This window comes from Mastigoproctus giganteus, chromosome 1 (genome assembly GCF_048544385.1).
Source record: "Mastigoproctus giganteus isolate SK-2022 chromosome 1, ASM4854438v1, whole genome shotgun sequence".
In the NCBI taxonomy this organism is placed as follows: Eukaryota; Metazoa; Arthropoda; class Arachnida; order Uropygi; family Thelyphonidae; genus Mastigoproctus; species Mastigoproctus giganteus.
The window spans coordinates 259,814,722-259,836,266 of NC_143575.1; the positions used below are offsets into that span (position 1 = coordinate 259,814,722).

The 21,545-nt window shown below is 37.1% G+C and overlaps 1 protein-coding gene across 1 annotated transcript in view; it reads right to left on the reverse strand.

Annotated features, from left to right (window-relative positions):
* Positions 1-913: 913 nt before the first annotated feature.
* The window catches only part of LOC150091838 (activating molecule in BECN1-regulated autophagy protein 1-like), a 191,854-nt gene continuing 171,222 nt past the window's right edge, over positions 914-21,545 (reverse strand). The window contains exons 15-16 of the mRNA XM_090369921.1: positions 11,264-11,403; positions 914-1,145 (exon numbers count right to left, since the gene is read on the reverse strand). Coding sequence (XP_090226047.1) covers positions 914-1,145; positions 11,264-11,403 — 372 coding nt within the window. The remainder of the gene's footprint in view (positions 1,146-11,263; positions 11,404-21,545) is intronic.

Genomic DNA, 21,545 nt, shown 5'->3' on the forward strand with positions numbered 1-21,545 from the left:
TAACATCATGTAATGGTGCCTCTTGCCTCACAACGAATACTGGAGAGAGAGAGAGAGAGAGAGAGAGAGAGAGAGAAACATACATTTTCTCTTAATTCAATAAGTTACCCACAAAGAATGAAGATTTAACAGACAAATCATCTAAAGATAGACTATAACCATGCAGAAAATTTTCATAAAATAATTAAGTCATATAAGACTTAAATTCTTGCAAAGGGACTTTGAATTTACTGTAATTCTTTTATATTTTAATTAAGCTGTCTTCAGATAATTCAGTTAATTCCAGTTTATGTTTTATACTGAACGATTAAAACAGCATACCAACTTTCTTAAAATTTACTTATAGCATAACTCTAAACTCAAATTACCATTAAGTTTGTGAAATTACTAAGAAGAACTGAAGAAAGGATATTCGAGATTTAGAGGGAGAACAAACTTGAGAAAAGGTAGTTGTAATAAAACAGAAGATAAAGATATGAATGGTAATGTCAGTTATTTCTAAATTTATCACCAACAATACAGTAGGCATTAAAATGTGTGAGGTAGTTTTGGCATTACATGTGACAATTTAGTAAGCCTACCTAAAAACCAGCTCATTTCATTACATGCACAGAGCTCAAACTGCCAAAAAAAAAAAAAAAAAAAAAAAAAGAAAGAAAAAAAAAAGTATGTGATCTTTATAAAATGCACATATAGATAACAACAATAAAATCTATACATAATGAAAATCCCAATGACAAGGATATCATCTACACATAAATTAAAACTGGATGTTTTTCTAAAAAATTATAAATGGTACAACAAAATCAGTGTAGTTTTATTTCTTGAGCTGAAGCAATTTCATTAATTATTTAATTTAGCTGCTATGCACATCTACAAAAATATCATACATTACAATAAATTTACAAAAAAGTTAATTCTCTCTTGATTCACTGTCATTATTCTCGGTGGGAGGAGTCTGAGTGCCAGTGGTTTGGGTTTGAGGTTGTGTAGTTTGTGTGGCAGTAGACAACATCTGATGTGATGTTGATGACCCTGAGTTATTACCATCTCTTTGTACTCCCAGCGATATACTAGTTGTATCCCTTGATCTCCGATTTCTGTTGTTTCCTACTAGTTCCTGTTTTTCACTGTTCATTGGAGCTCTGTGAGTAAATGAATAATTTTGTAAGTATTCAATACCATGTCCTAATATCAAATTCTATATTAAATATGTGGATAATTTAATTTTTAAAAATCTTAATTCATGTTAAATCCCACCCCCCATCCAATAGTAACACCTCAAATCAAATTTGGGTTGATTTATAAAATGCACATATAGATAACAATAAAATCTATACAAATTTGGGTTGATTATAGAAAATCACTCACACACACACTGTATTTAAAGTTTACAGTCTATATGTTTCTGCCACATTTATTATTCAGCACAACATTTACACAACATATTTAAGGCACCATTTTAGAGAAATGGTGCCTTAAATTAGCAGAAACACAACACTGGTCATACCAATCAATTAAAATAAATAATATTATTTCCTATGGATAAATCTTCCCTGCTTAACTCAGATTCTTTATTGCTGTATTTACAGCTCCAATTAAGAATGCTTAGTGGGAGAAACCTATATGTCACTGAGAGAATCCCAAGAGTTGTCCTAGCAGACTGTCTGCACTGCTCAGAGAACTTCACACTGGATTGTATAATTACCTGTAGGTCTTTTTCATTATCCACTACCCTGAGTCTGGTACCGCACAATTGGTATCTTACTCAGGGATTATCACAAACCATATGCAGTAACTTGCATTTATTAACATTAGAACTCAACTGCCAATTTTTCTGGCTATCTGACTAATTTGCTTAGGTCTTGTTGCATTAGCAAATCCTGATTCTTGCCATTACTCATCCTATCAACCTTTGCATTATCAGTAGGCAATGAATTATATGCACTAAAGAACAGGTCAAATACGCATACAAATATGCACTACAATTTTTACATTTATTACTTATTTATTACAATTAATCGAACCACAGTTTCTTTGTATTCAACATGCTAAGTAATACAACCATTTATGAAAAGTGTTTCCTTTAAAACTCAACTGGAATAATTTTTATTATAATACACAATAATATATATATCTCAAAGTGGTCCACTGTAAATTTGTAGCATTTATCGTCCAAGATCATTTTATGCGCAGAGAATGACCTTTCTGCTTTTACAGACTAGGCTGCATTTAAAAATGTGATCTTTTGAAGCCTCTACTTGAAATGAAAGTTAATTTCCTTTCCCATTTATGAATTCATCTATTTTCCCTAAAGTGTGAAATCCTGAGTTCTTTTCTAAAACATTATTGTATTTTCTTATTTCTTCTCCTATGCCTCCAGGCACAGCTGAAATTTGCAATAAACTTTTTTCATCTCTCCAATTGCACTGCTTAAACAAAGTCCCATTTCAAGTTCGGCTATATAACTAGGAAACCAGCTGAAATGAATCAAGACAAACAAATATTTTCTAACCAAAGAACTGGAAAGCATTGTCTTAGCACTAACAATAGCTAGCCGCTGAATGCATACTATCCAAGGAATTAACAAATTCTTTTATAAAATCAAAATTTTTAGCATAAAACGATGCTGCTTGTAACAATGTTCCCCATCTTGTGAGAATGGGAGCAGGTGGGAGAAGGAAAGGGAACATATTTCTATAAGTTGCTATTCTCAAAGGCACTTTTGACAAAATCTTTTTTATACTAGAAATAATTTTGTTAATTTCACCAAAATTCTCTCGAATTGCCTCTACCAACTTACATAAGCCATGGGCTATGCAAGTAACATGGATCAGATTTGGATAGAAAATTGTAACATAGAAGTAAATTTTACCATGTTATGAAGCAGCATTGCACAAAATTGAACTCTTTCACTATGGGTAAATTCTGGCCATAATAACTGCAAAGAATCATTACAAAATTTTGCTATTGTAGAGTAATTCACTTTTTTTGAGGGCCTTACAAGCAAATAAATGTGGATGAGTTGGTTCTGCATCTAATTTTCCCGCATATGAAATGTGCAACATAGCAGCCACAAATGGCTGTCGTTTCATCAATGGGCATCCAAACGTTGTTTTCTCTAATATCTTGATGAATTTCGCCAATAATGTCATCATAAATAGCATAGATAATTCTTTCAAAAAATTGCTTGAAGGCTCAATTGTTTAACATACTGAAAGGGATATTGCTGCTTACTAGGGTAAAACACAAATCCTTTGAAAAATCACTTTTCTGTTGAAGTGCATGGCTTGGTTAAAAGTGGCTGCTCTGGAAATTTTTCCTTGCTTTTCCTTTGCTTGGTCATATTGTGTGATGCTGTTTTCACATGTTAGTTGATCTGGAATTTTTCCTTGCATGGAACTATCTTTTCGCAAGCAACAACAGAACACAATAATGCCATCCATAGTGAAATCCTTTCCACGACTGGCAATCTACGATTCCATACAAAGTTTTCTAACAGATTTAATTTTTGGCATGTTTACCGAAAACATTTCATATGATGCAGTCGATAGCATGAGAATTAATAGCAAAATAACATTAAAACTGTTGGGCATTTACGTGTTTAATTTTTTTTCTTTCCTTTTACTTGCTAGCACTATTTTCTATATTTGCATATTACCCTCTCTTTCTGGGACCCTTTTCCCACAGAATTACCGGTTGTTTTCTATATCTGCCACCTGCTAGACAACACTCACCAGTTGGCTCTTTTATCCATAATTTTTGATGCACCACCACTGTCCTCCCCAATTCTATAAGGGTTCCCATTATAGACCTCTAATGTCTACCAGATTTCCACTCTCTTGATAGTGTAGTAGGGGTCTTCACATCTTTATACCATGATCTGGAATTGCTTATTCCTTTCATCTCATTTTCAGTGTTTTCACATACTCCCTATTACTTCCCTTGCTTGAAGATACTCAGGTGGTACCATTTGGCCAAACAGTTAATTCTTGTGTTTACTACATACGACGCAGTTTACTCTCAAAGCACTCATTTCCTTTCCCCCTTAACATTGCCCCTATTAACTACTCTCTACCAGCAGCACTCCCTCAACAACTAAAAATAAATATATTGCTTCCGTTTTCTGAAATTACAAGGAGTCCATTGATTGCCTCCTTTTAACATAAGCCTAGTCCTCTTTCTACCAAATTTTCTTTCTAAAACAATAAAAATATACATATATAAACATAACATTGGCTTTACGTAAGATTTAGAACTTACAAAATGTGTCCCATGTTGATTTGAGAAATTTTCCAATGCTAATTTAATTGCAATACATTGACTTATGTAGTTTCGAGATCAACATGAAAAAAATTATCAAGTTAAGTAATATTTTTTATAAAAACCCCAAACCATGAGAGGTACTAGAACCTAGAGAACCATTAGTACTGTGCATGGGTTGAAGACTGAGAAGAAAGAAGGTATTTGTTGACATTAGACTTGAACTGTAGATTGCAATATTTGGGTATGTATGAAGGCAGGTTGTTCCAGAAAATGGAAGTTGAATAAATAAATGAGGAAGAAGAAAAGGTGGTTCTGTGAGTGTGAAGCTGGACAGGATGCTGACTGGTTGTGGCACGTGTTCAAATTGCTTTGGAAGAGAGAGCAGGAATTATAGAAGCCGATTCAGAAGAACAGTGCTCATGGAAGTAACCACAGAAAAGGCATGTAGCAGAAACAGAACATCAATGAGACAGAGAGTGGAGAGACTATTAGAGATGAGTCATTAATTAAACTAACTGACCTCTTTTCTATGGAATATAGAAGCCTAAGAGAGGTTTTCGGGACACCAACCCCGATGCGGGAACAATATTCCATGGTAGGACAGATTTGCAATTTGTACAGAGTGAACAGCTGTTTTGAAGAAAAGTAATGCCAAGAGCGAAAGAGAAAACCCAGTTGTTTAGATGCAGAGGAAGAAATATTTGTAATGTGCTTATGCCAAGAGAGAAATCAGAGTGTCATCAAAGATAAGCATAGAAGCAGAAGAATCCTTTTTGCTAGACAAATGGGTCTGAGTTTTAGAAGGATTGAAATAAACTAAGTTATCTTTTCTTCATTGCAGAATTACCTGGAGATCAGCATTTTCAGAATTGGTAGTGGATATTCAAGAAGTTAAAGCTGTTTGTGCAAGACACTGTTTCTCAAACTGGAATGCAATGTGCTATCATCAGCAACACTATGAATAGGATTTCAATCAATGGAAGAAGGTAATTAATATACAAGAGGAGAAGAGTGGAAAAAAGAACTGGACATTGGGGAACACCAGCATTAGTGGAGAAGTCAGAAGACAGAGCCATCTACCATCACACATAGCAGTGTGTGTGGTCAGATAGAAAACTGGTTACCCAATTACAAAAATCAGTTGGCAAACCATAAGATGGAAGCTTATTTACAAGACCTTTATGCCAAATATGATCAAAAGCATTTGAAATATCAAGACTGCTTGAGTTTAACCAAACTTTTCCACTGAATTTGTCCACAGATGGGTAACATAAGCCAGATTATCACCAGTGGATCAACATTGATGGAATCTATACTGGCAATCATTGATCAGATGGACAGTTTCTAGATAGTTTAAGAGTTGGCAGTTAATTGATTTTTCCATTACTTTAGAAAGAGTAGAAGCAAGAGGGATTTGTCACCCTTTTTAGGAACTGGCTGAATATGAGAAAATTTTCTTGCAGACAGAAAAACACCTCTGGAATAAGAAAGTGAAAAAAAAAAAAAAAGTGACAAAGAACAGGAAGAAGTTCAGGAGCACAGGTTATGAGAACAAGTGGAGAAATGCCATCAGGATATATAGCTTTCTTAGCAACAAGATTGATCAAAATTCTTCTGATATCCTTTTAGCATAAGACCACAGGAGGCATTGAATTGAGTGTTCTGGGAATAGTGTGAGGTAGTTTACCCACTTCCCACCATTCCCAGTACACTTGATAGAGATAGATTATCAATACAAGAGTTGAAAGAAAAATAGGATGCTAGCAGGTCAGCTTTATCTTTGGGTGAAGTCACATAGAATATTTTTTTTTTTTTTTTTTTTCTTGTTAGTTGTTGGTGCATCAGCTTCTATGGCCATAATGCACCTCCCAAAGTTTTTGCATTTTACTGTGATCCAAGCCTAAGGCGGGATTTGAACCCACGACCTTTGGGTTGCCAGGCAGGCACTTTACCCACCTGGCTAGCCCGGTCGGCTGGTCATAGAAGGCACAAGAAATGAGTGAGTTGCTTTTGTCTAAATGCTAATGAAAAATCTGTGGTATTGAAGCATTCAGTTTCTTATCCAGCAAAAAATTCAAGTTGCACCCAGTGCAGGAAAGATAATGGCAACCACCTTTCTTTGTGACATTCCAGATGCCACTTTGATCAATTTTACTCTGCATGGCATAATAATCAATGCAACAGTGTTTCAGTACATATACCAGACAGAAAAATGCTGTTTGCTGCAAGAGGTCTAGTCTGCTATCAAAAGGAGTACCACTGCTGCATGGTAATGTATGCTTACACACTTAATACACCATGTGGGAGAATTGGGGGAAAGAGTGATTCATCACCATCAGAATGCTATCTTTTCCCAAATTTAAAGAGGCGTCTGTGAGGAAAATACATCAAGAGGCTGTCCAACTTTCTCGATCACTATGATAAGTGCCCTATCTGTATCCTCGGTTATCCCACACAGGGGTCTCATGGGAGTTATAGAAAGCTGAACTGGGCAACACAAAAAACTGAAATTCTTGGTAATAAAAAGTTCACTGTTTTATTTCTGCAGCTTTGTTCATTTTGTTGTAATAATTTTTATATATTGGGATCTAATTTTTACTTTTGAAACACACAGACACAGGGTGTTTCAAAAGTGTGTGAAAAATTGTTGGGACATGTTTTCAAATAATATATATATGTAAACATATGCCTGAAATGTACACACAGACACAGGGTGTTTCAAAAGTGTGTGAAAAATTGTTGGGACATGTTTTCAAATAATATATATATGTAAACATATGCCTGAAATGCTATATATTGGAATTACTACATTAGATTTTCAAAAAACATACAAACCTTAATTAAGGTTCATATACTAATTTTAGAATTGTTTGAAGTGACATCAATGCAGACTTTGGCTAATCAAATTAGTGACTGCTTGAGGTATTCCAAATGCGATGCCTGCGGCAGATACTGGGCATCTCACTTCACGACTGTATCACTAATGATACCATCCGCGGCAGATACTGGGCATCTCACTTCACGACTGTATCACTAATGATACCATCCGCGCCAGATGCCAACAGCAACCAACCATCGCTGACCAAATACCTAATATATATATGTAAACATATGCCTGAAATGTACACACAGACACAGGGTGTTTCAAAAGTGTGTGAAAAATTGTTGGGACATGTTTTCAAATAATATATATATGTAAACATATGCCTGAAATGCTATATATTGGAATTGCTACATTAGATTTTCAAAAAACATACAAACCTTAATTAAGGTTCATATACTAATTTTAGAATTGTTTGAAGTGACATCAATGCAGACTTTGGCTAATCAAATTAGTGACTGCTTGAGGTATTCCAAATGCGATGCCTGCGGCAGATACTGGGCATCTCACTTCACGACTGTATCACTAATGATACCATCCGCGGCAGATACTGGGCATCTCACTTCACGACTGTATCACTAATGATACCATCCGCGCCAGATGCCAACAGCAACCAACCATCGCTGACCAAATACAGAAGCGAAGGTTTAGATGGTTTGGCCATGTATGTAGAATGGGCGCGAATAGAATACCATCCACACTCCTTTGGAGACAACGACCCACCCAATGGAGCATTCAACGGACCGTGCCTAGCAAAACGTGGGCCAAGCAAGTGGAAAATGACCTGAAGGGCCGACATCTCGACCTTAATCAGGCCAGGACTGACGCCATGGATCGTAAAGCATGGAAGAACATCACAGAGCAAGTCCAAAACCCTGCGGCACCTACAGCAGTATACTGGTTGCGTGGCCAACTGCTTCCTCCAGCCGCCAGCTAAGGACCAAAGAAGAAGAAGACTGTTGAACAAGCCCGAACATTCCTGCAACAGTGCAGACTGTTTTGCAATAACATTCAATTTATTACAATACTGCAATTTTGAGATATCCATTATCTTTCATGCACTAGGCTTCAAATAGCACCAGAAGGCTTAGTAAAGGAGATTCAAATCACAGACCATACTGGTCAAGCAATATGGCTTCCTCAATCTACCATCTAAGTGGTTAAGTAGAAGTGAAGTGAGCCTTTGTTCGCTGGCTGAAATTATGAACGAACCAAATGTCACAACTTATCCAGAGGAGAGGAACATCTTCAAGAAATCTAAGAAAAATATTTAAGCAAGCCTGGCTAGTCAGTTGCTACAGAAGGATATGTGGCCAACTAAAATATGGAACCAGATGTTAATAATAGAGAATTGCTCTTGATAGACCCTTACCATTACACTCTACAGATTTTCTTTCACCACTTGTAAGTTGTGCAAGTTGATTCCATCCTTGGGAAGAAACTGTAATTGGTCTTACAAACTTCCCAGAAACTAAAAAGGAACAAATACTGATCATTTGGTGTAAATCTATTTTCTTGAGGGATGCTTGAATAACCAAACTAATATAGCTTTTTGAGTGTGTGTGTGGGAGGGAGAACGAGGGCACTGTTGAATTGGAAATGATAATAAACCTTCCCAGAGACTAAAAGAACATAACCAGAAAATTTTGTATCAATCTGATTTTATTTTTTATTGGGTAATGCCCAAACATAAGAAATATACTTTCATTTATGCACAGAAACTCTAAATTTTATGGGGAGGAGGAATGAATTTCTATTAGTCCAGTTTTAATTAAATTTGGGATGACATGATAAAATTTTTCTAAAAGAGTCAAATATAACATTTCATGAAAATGTATCCTCTGGGAATCAATTTATCATAAGCAGAGATGGACACGAAGACAATAAGCACTTAAAAACAGCTAAAAGGCTTTAAAATTTTTGCAAATAACCAACTGACAGTAACTTTGCAATCTCTATAGATGTGCAAAGTAAAGAATTTTTGCAGGAATAAAAATCATTGTATAAGAACTCTTGTACTGAAAAGAATAAAGATTATGCTGAAAATTAATAATAAATTTTCTTATTTATGTTTTCTGGTAAAAATACTAACATTTTAAATCCCCTTTGCATAAATGTAAAAAAAAAAAGTATTTTTAAAAGTAAGAAATTAAACTCCTAGCACTTGATTTCAAAAGTGAAACTGAAGGTCTTAATATGAATGCTATTTGCTAATACAGTGGAACTTCTCTATTACGAACTTCTATTTAACAAATTTCTCTATATTACGAATTTTTTTCGCAAAACATTGCACCTTGAAACGAAATTACATGTAAAATTAACCCCATATAACAAAGTGTTAGTCTCTCTATAGCGAATTTTTAAAAAAAATTAGTGAAAGCATTTTTGAAGATTTTCAAGCATTTACTGCTAAACAGCAGCTCAAATATACTGCCTCCTTCCTTCCAAAATTGCACATTAGCATCCAGAATTAAATAATAATCCTTTTAGTGAACACTTGTGGCTATTGACTCCCGTAGGAGGGCTTTTGTTTCATTTTTGTTACAGTTATTAAACCAATTTCTTAAAAGTTTTCTTAAAAGGTTTTCTTAAAAGTGGTTGTAAACTTTACAATAAATAGGGTAGATTTGTAAATTGATGTTGGCTCATTGAACAATCGACAAATTGAATTTGCCGATTGTCGATTGTTCATTTTTCTCTGAATTGGCAAAAGTTTGGACAAACGATGTCACTGAATACACTATTCAAAATTGTTTTTTGAAAGTGGGATTTGCATTGAATACAGAAGTCGAACAACGACTGGACGAACAAGATGAACTGCCCCTTTCACAACTGAAAAACGTTTGGACATTGTTAGAATCGTCTGGAAACATCGAAAATGAAATAACACTGGATAGTTATGTTTATGTAGATCACAGCAGAACATCCAAATGAAGATGAAATACTGTTAACATGATCACGAAGAAATTAACGATGACGCTGAAGATGAATCAGAACAACCCGCAGAAAAGCCAATTCACAAAGAAATGATTAACGCTTTTAAAACGGCTTGTATGGGTCTACAGTTTTGTTAAAAATGTTCCTGATAATGTTTTTAATGCTATGAACAAATGTGAGGTTTTCTTTGAGAATCAGACAATTTTTTAATTGTACTGTGCAAATGAAAATTACAAATTTTTTTAATTTGTGATACTTACCAGTGAAAATTGTGTAAACGTAATTTAAATAAGTATGTTTTTGAAATAAAATACATTGAAAATAAATGTAGATTCGTTTTCATTTTCTAATTAGATAACAATTTCTAATAAAAAAGATATTCTCTGTATAACGAAATTTCTCTATAATGAATTTTTTCGCTGGATTTATCGAATTCGTTATAGGGAAGTTCAACTGTAATTACTAAAGTCTCAGTTGATAATTTATGGATTATTCTCTAACTCCACTTCTATGGATCTGAACATTGATCTGTCAAAAGAAAAATCAATGTTGAGATCTAAGATGTGAAACAAAATTTTTCCTCTGACACAAAAACAGGATAGACAAATTTAGAAAAAAGAATAAATTCTAAAATGCAAATTAAATCACATATTAGAAAAAGAGAACATCCTATTCTTTTTGATTCTGAAAATAAATAAATAACTGATATATAAATAAATAACTGTTGTGTATATATAGGCTATACACAACAGTGAGGGTTTAAAAGAAGTTTTACTTTATAAGTTACAATTATGAAAACTTGAGAGCCAATTATAAATTGGCTCTAAGTTGCCCGAAGAGTTAAGAGAATAGATCAATTCATCCAAAATTCCCTACATATTGAACCTTTCTTTGAAGGTTTCAATCTGGTAAAAGTGGCTAGGAATAATTTATAACACAGATGGTACTATATCCCTTGCTGCCTGAATGGCATGAACCAACTCAAGCAGAGAGTAATAAAAAGTTATTATATTAACACAAGGCTTTTTTCATGTATAATTCCTATAATAAAACCAGATTGTTATACACTTTAATTAATCTGTAAGTGATTGCCTGTTTTTATTTTCTCATGCTGTTCTTGGCACAAAGTAACAAATAATAAGTATATTGTAAGGCTTAAAAAGACAGCAAAATACTCACACTGGCCTACAAATACAAAGACAGCCTCTATTAGTTCCATAAATAAGGCCTTGGCCAGCCTGAGGTAACCAACGTACAGAGTTTAGGCTAACTTGTGGTTGCTGCCCTACTCCAGAAAGCTGGGTTAAACTTCTCACATGCTGAAACACATGCAGAGCACAATAAGAATTATTTATTATGGTTGTCAGTTTAGATGAAATATCTTTATTATCAAAAGAATATTTTTTGTTTTTGTATAAAAAAATATATAGAAAAGCTTTACAAATAAGAAATCCAAAACCTCCTTACTACTATCACTGATATGAGTTCTCATATATCAAATTATCAATTATGTAAAACTCTATAAAAATACCATTTATGGTGAACATAACAGGTTTGAATTAGTTATCATAAAATTCCCACTGTACAAAATCAAATTTTAATGTAGACTAAACATTTCCTAACCTTTAGAAAATTAGGGGGCCAAAGACTCTTGAAGCTAATCTTTAATCTCTGTACGCCACAAGAAGTGAATGTGACCCATGTAAAACACCAAAATAATGGTGTTCATGATGTGAATAAGAAGTGTGATAGTTGAAGTCAATATTATTCTTTTGCAAAAAATGATTGTTGAATAGAACAAGACTGTGACAGAATTATATATAAAACGATATTGGACAGAGTGTTTTTGCAACTAATATTTGAATTAAACAATTTTGTCTCTCATATTATTAATAACTATGCATCTTGCTATAGCTCATATAATAACATGAATGTAAGTACTACTTAAACTCCTACCAATCCAAGCTGGAGAGTCTATTCACAAAAAATAATAAATAAATAAATAACTGTTAAAAAAATAATTAGCTTTACAGAAGGTGATTTCTACATGTTAGCATGGGGTTGTCAAGCAACTCCACTGTGTGTTGTTTTACAACCTTTACAATGGAAGATGCTACACAGCTTCCATTTAGCAAGCACAACTGGTTTCTATAGCCATGGGAGAAGAGGTTTAAGTCAAAAAAAGCAGCCCTGAGGGGGGGGGGGGAGTGGGTGCCAGAAGAGTTGTTTGCACTGTGTGTGTTTTTTTTTATGAAAACTCCAAACACGAGAGGTATTAGAACCTAAAGTACTTAGTACCATGCATGGGTTTGAGGTTGAGAAGACGAAAAAATATACTTGTTGACCCAGACCAACTTCTGTAGACTGTAGTTTTCAGAAAAATGTAGGAAACAAGGTTCTTCCAGAAAATGGCAGCTGAAGGAATAAATGAGGAAGATGAAAAGTTGGTTCTGCGAGTTTGAAGTTGGACAGAAAATGGATGTTGGCTGGTGGCGGCACATGTTCGGATTGTTTTGAAAGAGAGAGCAGTCATTATAGAAGCCAATTCAGAAGAACAGTGCTAATGGAAGTATCTGTGGAAAAGGCATGCAGCAGAAACAGTATGTCTATGAAACATCAAGTAGAGAGACTCTGTTAGAGAGGAGTCATTAATTAACCTAACTGCCCTCTTCTGAATGGAATCTAGAAGCCTGAGAGAGGTTTTGGGGGCACCGCCCCAGATGTGGGAACGATATTCCATGGTAGGGCAGATTTGCAATTTGTACAGAGTGAACAGCTGTTTGAAAGAAAAGTAACACCGAGAGCAAAAGAGAAAACCAAGTTTTTTAGATGCAGAGGAAGCAATATTTGTAATATGCTTGTGCCAAGACAGATAAGAAGTCAGGGTAATCCCCAAAAGAGATATATTATTTTGCCTAGAAATTGGAGTGTCACCAAAGATAAGCATAGGAGCAGAAGAACCCTTTTTGCGAGATATAAGAAAAGATTGAGTTTTAGAAGGATTGAAATCAACTAAGTTGTCTTTGCCCCACTGGAGAATTACCTGTAGATCAGCATTTAAGGAATTGGTAGCAGATATTCGAAAGTTGAAGCTGATTGAGCAGGGCAAGGTTTCTCAAAATGGAAAGTGGAATGCAATGTGCTATCGGCAAAACTATGGATAGGATTTCCAGTCAATGGAAGAAGGTCAATAATATACAAGAGGAAAAGAACTGACCTTGGGAGACACCAGCATTAGTGAGGAAGTTAGAAGACAGAGAGCATCTACCATTACCCTCAGTAAGCGATCAGAGAGAAAACTGAATAACCAATTACAAAAAACAATAAGATGGAAGCTTGTTTAGAAGACCTTTATGCCAAACACAATCGAAAGCCTTTGAGATGTCAAGAGCAACTGCTTGTGTTTCACCAAACTTTTCCATTGAATTTGTCCATAAATGGGTAACATAAGCCAGAAGGTTTCTAGGTAGTTTAAGAGTTGGCGGTTAATTGATTTCAGAAAATCAATAGTTAATTGATTTCAGTAAATCAATAGTTAATTGATTTCAGTAAATCAATAGTTAATTGATTTCAGTAAATCAATAGTTAATTGATTTCAGTAAATCAAAAATAGAAGTAATTTCAGTAGAAATCACTTCTTTTTTTGTATTACTTCTATTTCTATATTTACTTCTATTCAAAATAGAAATTACTTCTATTTTCTAAAGAGTAGAAGTAATTTCAGTAGAAATTACTTCTACTGTTTAGAAAGAGTAGAAGTAATTTCACTGGGACGATAATTGGATGGGAATGATTTGTCACCCGTTTAAGGAACTGGCTGGATATGGGCAAATTTCCAAGTAGAAGGAAAACCACCTTTGGAATAAGAAAGTGAAAAAAGGTGGCAAAGAACAGGAGTAAGTTCAGGAGCACAGGTTTTGAGAATAAGTAGAGAAATACCATCAGGACCTGGAGCTTTCTTAACATCAAGATTCGTCAAAATCTTTCTGACGTCCTTTTGACGGAAGACCACAGGAGGCATTGAATGGAGCAATTTGGGAATGGTGGGAGGAGTTTTACCAAGATCACTAATACATGAGTTGGAAGAAAAATGCGAGGCTAGCAGGTCAGCTTTACCCTTGGCTGAAGTGACAACACAACCCTCTGCTTTTGACAGAGGTGGGAGCAGAGATGTGCAAAAGTTATGGCCAATAGCTTTGGCAAGAGACTAGAATGCTTAGCTACCATTAGGGCAAGAAGCAAGTTTTCAACTCTTAGTCTGTTCAAATCTAGTTTGAACTGATTAATAACTGCTTTACAATTATTGCGAGCTTTGGTGTAGGCAGAAAATGAAATTGAAGAATTAAAAACAAGCCAATTATGATATGCAACTTCTATCAAACAGCCTTAGCACATTTTTTGGAAAACCAAGGTTTAGATAATGGATGAGATTTTAAAGTGGAGTGTGGAATAAAGGATTCCGTTCTACAAGAAAAATTTCACTGACATGATCTGAGTAAATGTTGACATCAGAAGTTTTGAAACAGTAATCCGACCAAGGAAAAGAAATCTCACAGGTCATCCCATTTTGCATTCTTGTAATGCCAAACAATACGAGGTTGGGAACAGCCATGAGATAAAGGCTCCATTGGAGAAGAGACAGTCACCAAGTTGTGATCTGAGGTGCCTAAAGGACCACTCACTTCGACAGTGTACTTAGAAGGGTTGTTTGTGAGAAAAAGATCAAGCATGTTGGCTGTATGGTCTTGTAGGTAAATGAACAATCTGTGCAAGGTCATTAGTAATTGCAAAACCCTCAGCATCTCGACCGGCTGGGTCAGTTAGGAAAACGGAAGCCAGTTGAACTTGTGACCATTAAAATCACCAAGGAAAATTACCTCACTGTTAGGAAATTTGGACTGGAGAAAGTCAAGTTGCAAAGAGAGGAAGTCAAAGAGTTCCAAGTGATTAGTGGAGTTGGGAGAACGATAAAGACAACAGATAAATTTGACACAATGAAGTAGAGATTTTAAGCCAGAGAAGATTGAAAAGAGAAGATTCCAAATTACCAAGTCTCTGACAAGGAATATCGGAACGGACATATGCATAAGTACCATCTTTGAGACGAAAGGAATCAAACAGCGAATAATTTTAGCAACTTAGATGAGCAGTAGTTGAATCAACCGATAACAGATTCTGTCAGAAAAAGTAAATGGGGTTTGGTAGACTTCAAGTGGAAATGGACATCATTGAGATTAGAATTGAGACCACGTATATTTGCGAAATGAAATAGGATGTGTTTAGAAGGGTTAGATCTTTTGGCAGATAAGCTTACTTTATTAGTTTGACGATACGATGGTTGGCAGGGTTGTCAAGGACACTACTGACACTATGCTGCTGCAACAGGATCTGGAAAGGTTGAGCAGATGGGCTGAGAGGTGGCAAATTAAGTTTAACATTGACAAATGTAAAGTACTACGTATGGGAAACTGCAACCCCAGAGCAACGTATCAACTCTGTGGTACTACACTGACAGTGGTAGAGAATGAAAGAGACCTGGGGGTGGTTGTGCAGGCAGATATGAAGTTCTCTGAGCAGTGCAGATGGGCTGCAAGAGTAGCTCATGGTGTATTGTCAATGATATATAAGAATTTTTCTAGCAGGGATAAGGAGGTGATTATTCCCTTGTATAAGGCAATGGTCAGGCCTCACCTAGCGTACTGTATACAGGCCTGGAGGCCTCATTTCAAGAAGGATGTAGAGCTGCTGGAACAAGTACAGAGAAGGGCAACAAGATTAGTGAATGGAACAAAGGGGTGCTCTTACGAAGAAAGGCTTAAGTTTTGCGAATTACAGTGTCTGGAGACTAGGCACCAGCGAGGTGATCTGATAGAGGTGTACAAAGCCTTGAATGGTTTGAGCATGCTCAATGCTGATGGGATTCTTCCTCTAGCTCAGAAAAATCACCTGAGAGGGCATAAATTCAAATTGAGGAAAGACAGATGTAGGATAGATGTGCGGAAATTTGCCTTTAGCCAGCGGGTGGTTGGTAGGTGGAACAGACTTCCATCCCTTGTCGTGGAAGTTGATAGCCTAAATAAGTTTAGGGCTCAGCTGGACAGGTATTTCGAACGAACAGAGGGGTGAAGTGGAAGTGGTTATTTTTTATTTATTTATTTTACTTTATTTTTTTTTTTTGGCTGATGCTGCATAAGCTTGCTTTCTTGCATCAAATGCCTCTACTAATGCTAATGCTAATTCATGGTGTATTCAAAAGTAAGAAAAAGTATGGGGGTGGGGGGGGTTTACATGCTGTATGAAGTAATGAAATTTTTGGATATGGTGTACACATGGTAAGAATATACCCAGATCCTTGACGTAACATGGCCTTGACAAATATGGCGTAACATGGCCTAGCGAATAATTTTAGCAACTTAGATGAGCAGTAGTTGAATCAACCGATAACAGATTCTGTCAGAAAAAGTAAATGGGGTATGGTAGACTGCAAGTGGAAATGGACATCATTGAGATTAAAATTGAGACCACGTATATTTGTGAAATGAAATAGGAAGTGTTTAGAAGGGTTAGATTTTTTGGCAGATAAGCTTACTTTATTAGTTTGACAATTCATGGTGTATTCAAAAGTAAGAAAAAGTGGGGGGGGGGGTTACATGCTGTATGAAGTAATGAAATTTTTGGATATGGTGTACACATGGTAAGAATATACCCAGATCCTTGATGTAACATGACGTAACATCAGAGAATAGGAGAGTACTTGGACACATTGAAGCAGAACCTCCTTGCCCGCAACAAGAGACTATGCCAATACAAATAGAGCTCTCAGAGGAAAATAAAGAACTGAATCCTTGATGAGGACCAAAGAGGCTTCTACAGGAGTCTCAGAGAAGATGGGAAAGAAAAGAACGGAAAACCCGAGCAGAAGACGATTGAGGAGTTCTGGGGAAACATATGGAGCAGGGAATTAAGACATAACAGCTGAGCCACCTGGATAGAACTAGAATCCAAGAAATCCAAGGATGTACAAGAAATGAGAGAGTGGGAGATTCGGGAAGAAGTAAAACAGATGATCAAGAACTCTCACAAATGGCGAACTCCAGGAATAGATAATGTCCACAACTATTGGTACAAGAAGCTCACTTGCACACACAAGCACATGGCAAAGCAGTTAACCCACATGGTAAGGCACTCAGAGACAATCCCGAAGTTTCTCACTCAAGGAATCACATATCTGAAGCCTAAAGACGAAGATACAAGAAACCTGGTGAAATACAGGCCAATCACCTGCCTCCCAACGATGTACAAGATCCTGACCAACTGCATAACCAGGAATATATCAGACCATTTGGAGAGCCAGAACATAATGGCTGAACAGCAGAAAGGATGCAAGGAGCAAGTAACCATAGATGCCGCAGTTATGATGTAAGCCTACAAGAAGCGCCTCAACATGTACCCAGCCTACATCGATTACCGCAAGGCCTTCAACTCTGTACCTCATAGCTGGCTTATAGAGACCTTGAAGATCTACAAGGTCAATCCAATAGTGACAAACTTCTTAGGAGAAATGATGGCGAAATGGAGTACCACCATTAAGGTCGAAAACATCGTAACCAGGCCAATTCCCATCAGGAGAGGAATTTTTCAGGGAGATGCCCTGAGCCCATTGTGGTTCTGTCTAGCACTTAACCGGCTATCTACCATGCTCAACAGTAGCAAGTACAGATATAACCTCAAAGAAGGAAGGAAGGAAGAACCTGTATACCCTCACCCACCTGATGTACAGGGATGACATCAAGCTCTATGCGGGAACCGAGAAGCACCTCCAGCAACTACTCCAGATCACCAAAGAATTCAACAATGATATTAGGATGGCATTTGGCCTAGACAGATGCAAGACACACAGATTGCACCAGGGAAAATTAGTCAACTGAAACTACCAGCTGCACACTGGTAAAGAGATCAAAGCCATGGCAGAGGAAGAGGCCTACAAATACTTGGGGATGATGCAGGCTCAGCAGGCATAAGGAAATTAAGGTCTGCCTGACAGAAAAATACCATCAGACTCAGAAGCCTGCTGAAAGCAAAGCTGAACGGAGGGTACACAGTTAAAGCCATAAACACCTATGCAGTCCCAGTGCTAACATACTCCTTCGGGTTCAGATTGGACTAACACCAAGCTGGAGGATATCATGAGAAAGACAAGGACAATGATGACCAAGATATACCAACACCACCCGAATTCAGCCGTGGAGAGACTGACAATTGCCTCGAAAGGAGCCTGATAGACTTCATTGAGCAACAGAAGACAGCGATTGATAACCTGAAGGATTACTTCCATAAACATACAGCAGCGAGAGGCCATAAGGAAGATAGACAAGTGGTATACCCCACTCAACCTACACGAGGAGTACCCTCCCAACCATGAGGCACAAACAAAGCTAGAAAGATCGGCAGAGAAGACATTACATGGCAGACACTACAATGATCTCCATCAAGATCACATAGATAAAATTGCTTCCAATGCATGTCTCACGAGCGGGATGCTCTTCCCCGAGACTGAAGGATTCATGTTCGCCATCCAAGACCAGGTAATCAACACCAGGAACTAAAGAAAATACGTTCCCAAGGAGCCCAGAGTGTCTGATGACACATGTCGACGATGCTACCTGGCCTAAAAAACGATCCAACATCACCACGGGATGCAAAGTTATCATCCAGACTGAGTACACTCACAGACACGACCAGGTAGCCAGGATAATACATCAGAAGCTAGCAAGGAAATACCAGTTAATTGAAGAAAGTGTACTGTACTACAAGTACGAACCCCAGGAAGTATAAGAGATCCCAATCCACAAGCTGTACTGGGACTGCACCATAATAACGGATAGGACAATCCCGCACAACAGACCGGACATTACCCTTATGGACAAGAAGGAAAAGGCTACCTATCTGATTGACATAGTGGTACACCCAACTCTGGCAACCTGCAGAAAACCCATGGGAAAAAAATCAGGAAGTACACGAACCTAAGACAGGAGATCAAAGAGATGTGGTATATGCAACAAGTAACGACCATCCTGATCATCGTGTCAACCATTGGTACGGTGCCAAAGACCCTTCATAACAGCCTAGCAGCAATAGGTCTCCCAGCGAACACCTACAAGGAACTCCAAAAAGTCACAATCCTGAACACCTAGCATTAGCATAGGCATATGATGCAAGAAAGCAAGCTTATTCAGCATCAGCCAAAAAAAAAAAAAAAAAAACCCACTCCCATTTCACCCCTCCGTTCGTTCGAAATACCTGTCCAGTTGAGCTTTAAATTTGTTTAGGCTATCAACTTCAACAACAAGTGATGGAAGTCGGTTCCACCAACCAACCACCCGCTGGCCAAAGGCAAATTTCCGCACATCTATCCGACATCCGTCCTTCCTCAATTTGAATTTATGCCCTCTGAGGTGATTATTCTGAGAAAGATGAAGAATCCCATTGGCACTGAGCATGCTCAAACCATTCAAAGCCTTATACACCTCTATCAGATCACCTCGCCGGTGCCTAGTCTCCAGACTCTGTAATTTGCAAAACTTAAGCCTTTCTTCGTAAGAGCAACCCTTTGTTCCATTTACTAATCTTGTTGCCCTTCTCTGTACCCGTTCCAGCAGCTCTACATCCTTCTTGAAATGAGGCCTCCAGACCTGTATACAGTACTCAAGATGTGGCCTTACCATTGCCTTATACAAGGGAATAATCACCTCCTTATCCCTGCTAGAAAAATTCCTGTATATCATTGACAAGACACCATGAGCTACTCTTGCAGCTCGTCTGCACTGCTCAGAGAACTTCATATCTGCCTGCACAATTACCCCCAGGTCCTTTTCATTCTCCACCACTGTCAGTGTAGTACCGCAGAGTTGATACGTTGCTCTGGGGTTACTGTTTCCCATATGCAGCACTTTACATTTGTCGATGTTAAACCTCATTTGCCACCTCTCAGCCCATCTGTTCAACCTTTCCAGATCCTGTTGCAGCAGCATAGCGTCAGTATTGTCCTTAACGACCCTGCCAACCTTTGTATCATCTGCAAACTTGGACATTAAACTTGATATCCCATCATCAATATCATTCATAAACACCGAAAACAACAACGGACCCAACACTGAACCTTGAGGAACTCCACTAATAACATTAGTCCACGTTGAGCAGTGTCCATTGATTACCACTCTCTGTCTTCTGACACTCAACCATCCCCTTATCCATAGCAGCAATTTGCCTCCAATGTCACACTGCTCCAATTTGTGCAGCAGTCTTCCATGTGCAACAGTATCAAAAGCCTTTCTAAGATCCAAATATATAATATCAAAGTTATTCCCTGCATCCAGTTCTTTTGTGACTACATCATAGTATCCAATCAAATTGGTCAGGCAAGACCTGCCCTTAACAAAACCATGCTGTAATTGTAGGATACTCAGAGAGTTCCATGACCAACAGTAACACCAGACATAACTACCCTGTCTACTTGGTAGTAATACCCTTCATGAGGTGGAACCCCCAATCAGAGAGAAATAATATAAAAGCAATAATAATAATCTGTGGTAATAGTGCCATAGGAGGCACTAGAGATGTACACATATCTAACAGCTAGTTCTTAAGCATTAACCATTAGTATTTGCTGATTATTATTGGAGTAGGTGTACTTATGACTGAGTTCCACTTGAGCAGAGAACAGTCACCCTACAACCAACCAGACAGGACAGCTGTGCTCTAGTGGAGACCCATATCTATGCAGTTAATTAAGGTTATACAGAAAAGGACAGACTTAAGAGTGGGGTATATGTTTTTGGTCTAAGTGGTGGGAGATATGCTTTTAGCTAGGAAGCACAGATTCTAAAAAAGTACAACCACTGAATATGAGTTGCCGGTATAATACTGAGCCAGTCTCGTATGATATAAGTAATCAGAATACAAAAACAAGTTAGTTAATATAAGCAGTGTATTACATTTCAAGTGTGTTATCAAACAACAATGATTTATAATAAATAAATCAACTCATCTACATGAAAATTTCTAACAAAAATTCATCAAATATTCTAAGTAATCGCGGAAATTTTGAAATGGATCAGAGCTCCTGTTACAAATTTACAGTAATATATTTGTAGGGAAAACTGGGGAGGGAATGCTATGAAACTGAAATTGAACTTGGAACAATTCCAGCAGCTAACACAATATATATTGAAACCTTTGGTAACAATCTGCATTTTTCTTGTTGATTAATATGAAAAGAATACTTTCATTTAAGCTGATTTTTGTAGGGGGGGGGAGAACAAGGGTTGTGAAACTGTAATTAAACCTGAAAATTTCCCCACGAACAGACTGCAGGTTGCAAATTTGGCCTCGATCCAACTTTTCATTCTAGAATACTAGGAAAAATATGCATTTATTTACATGAATGGATTTCTGTAGCAGG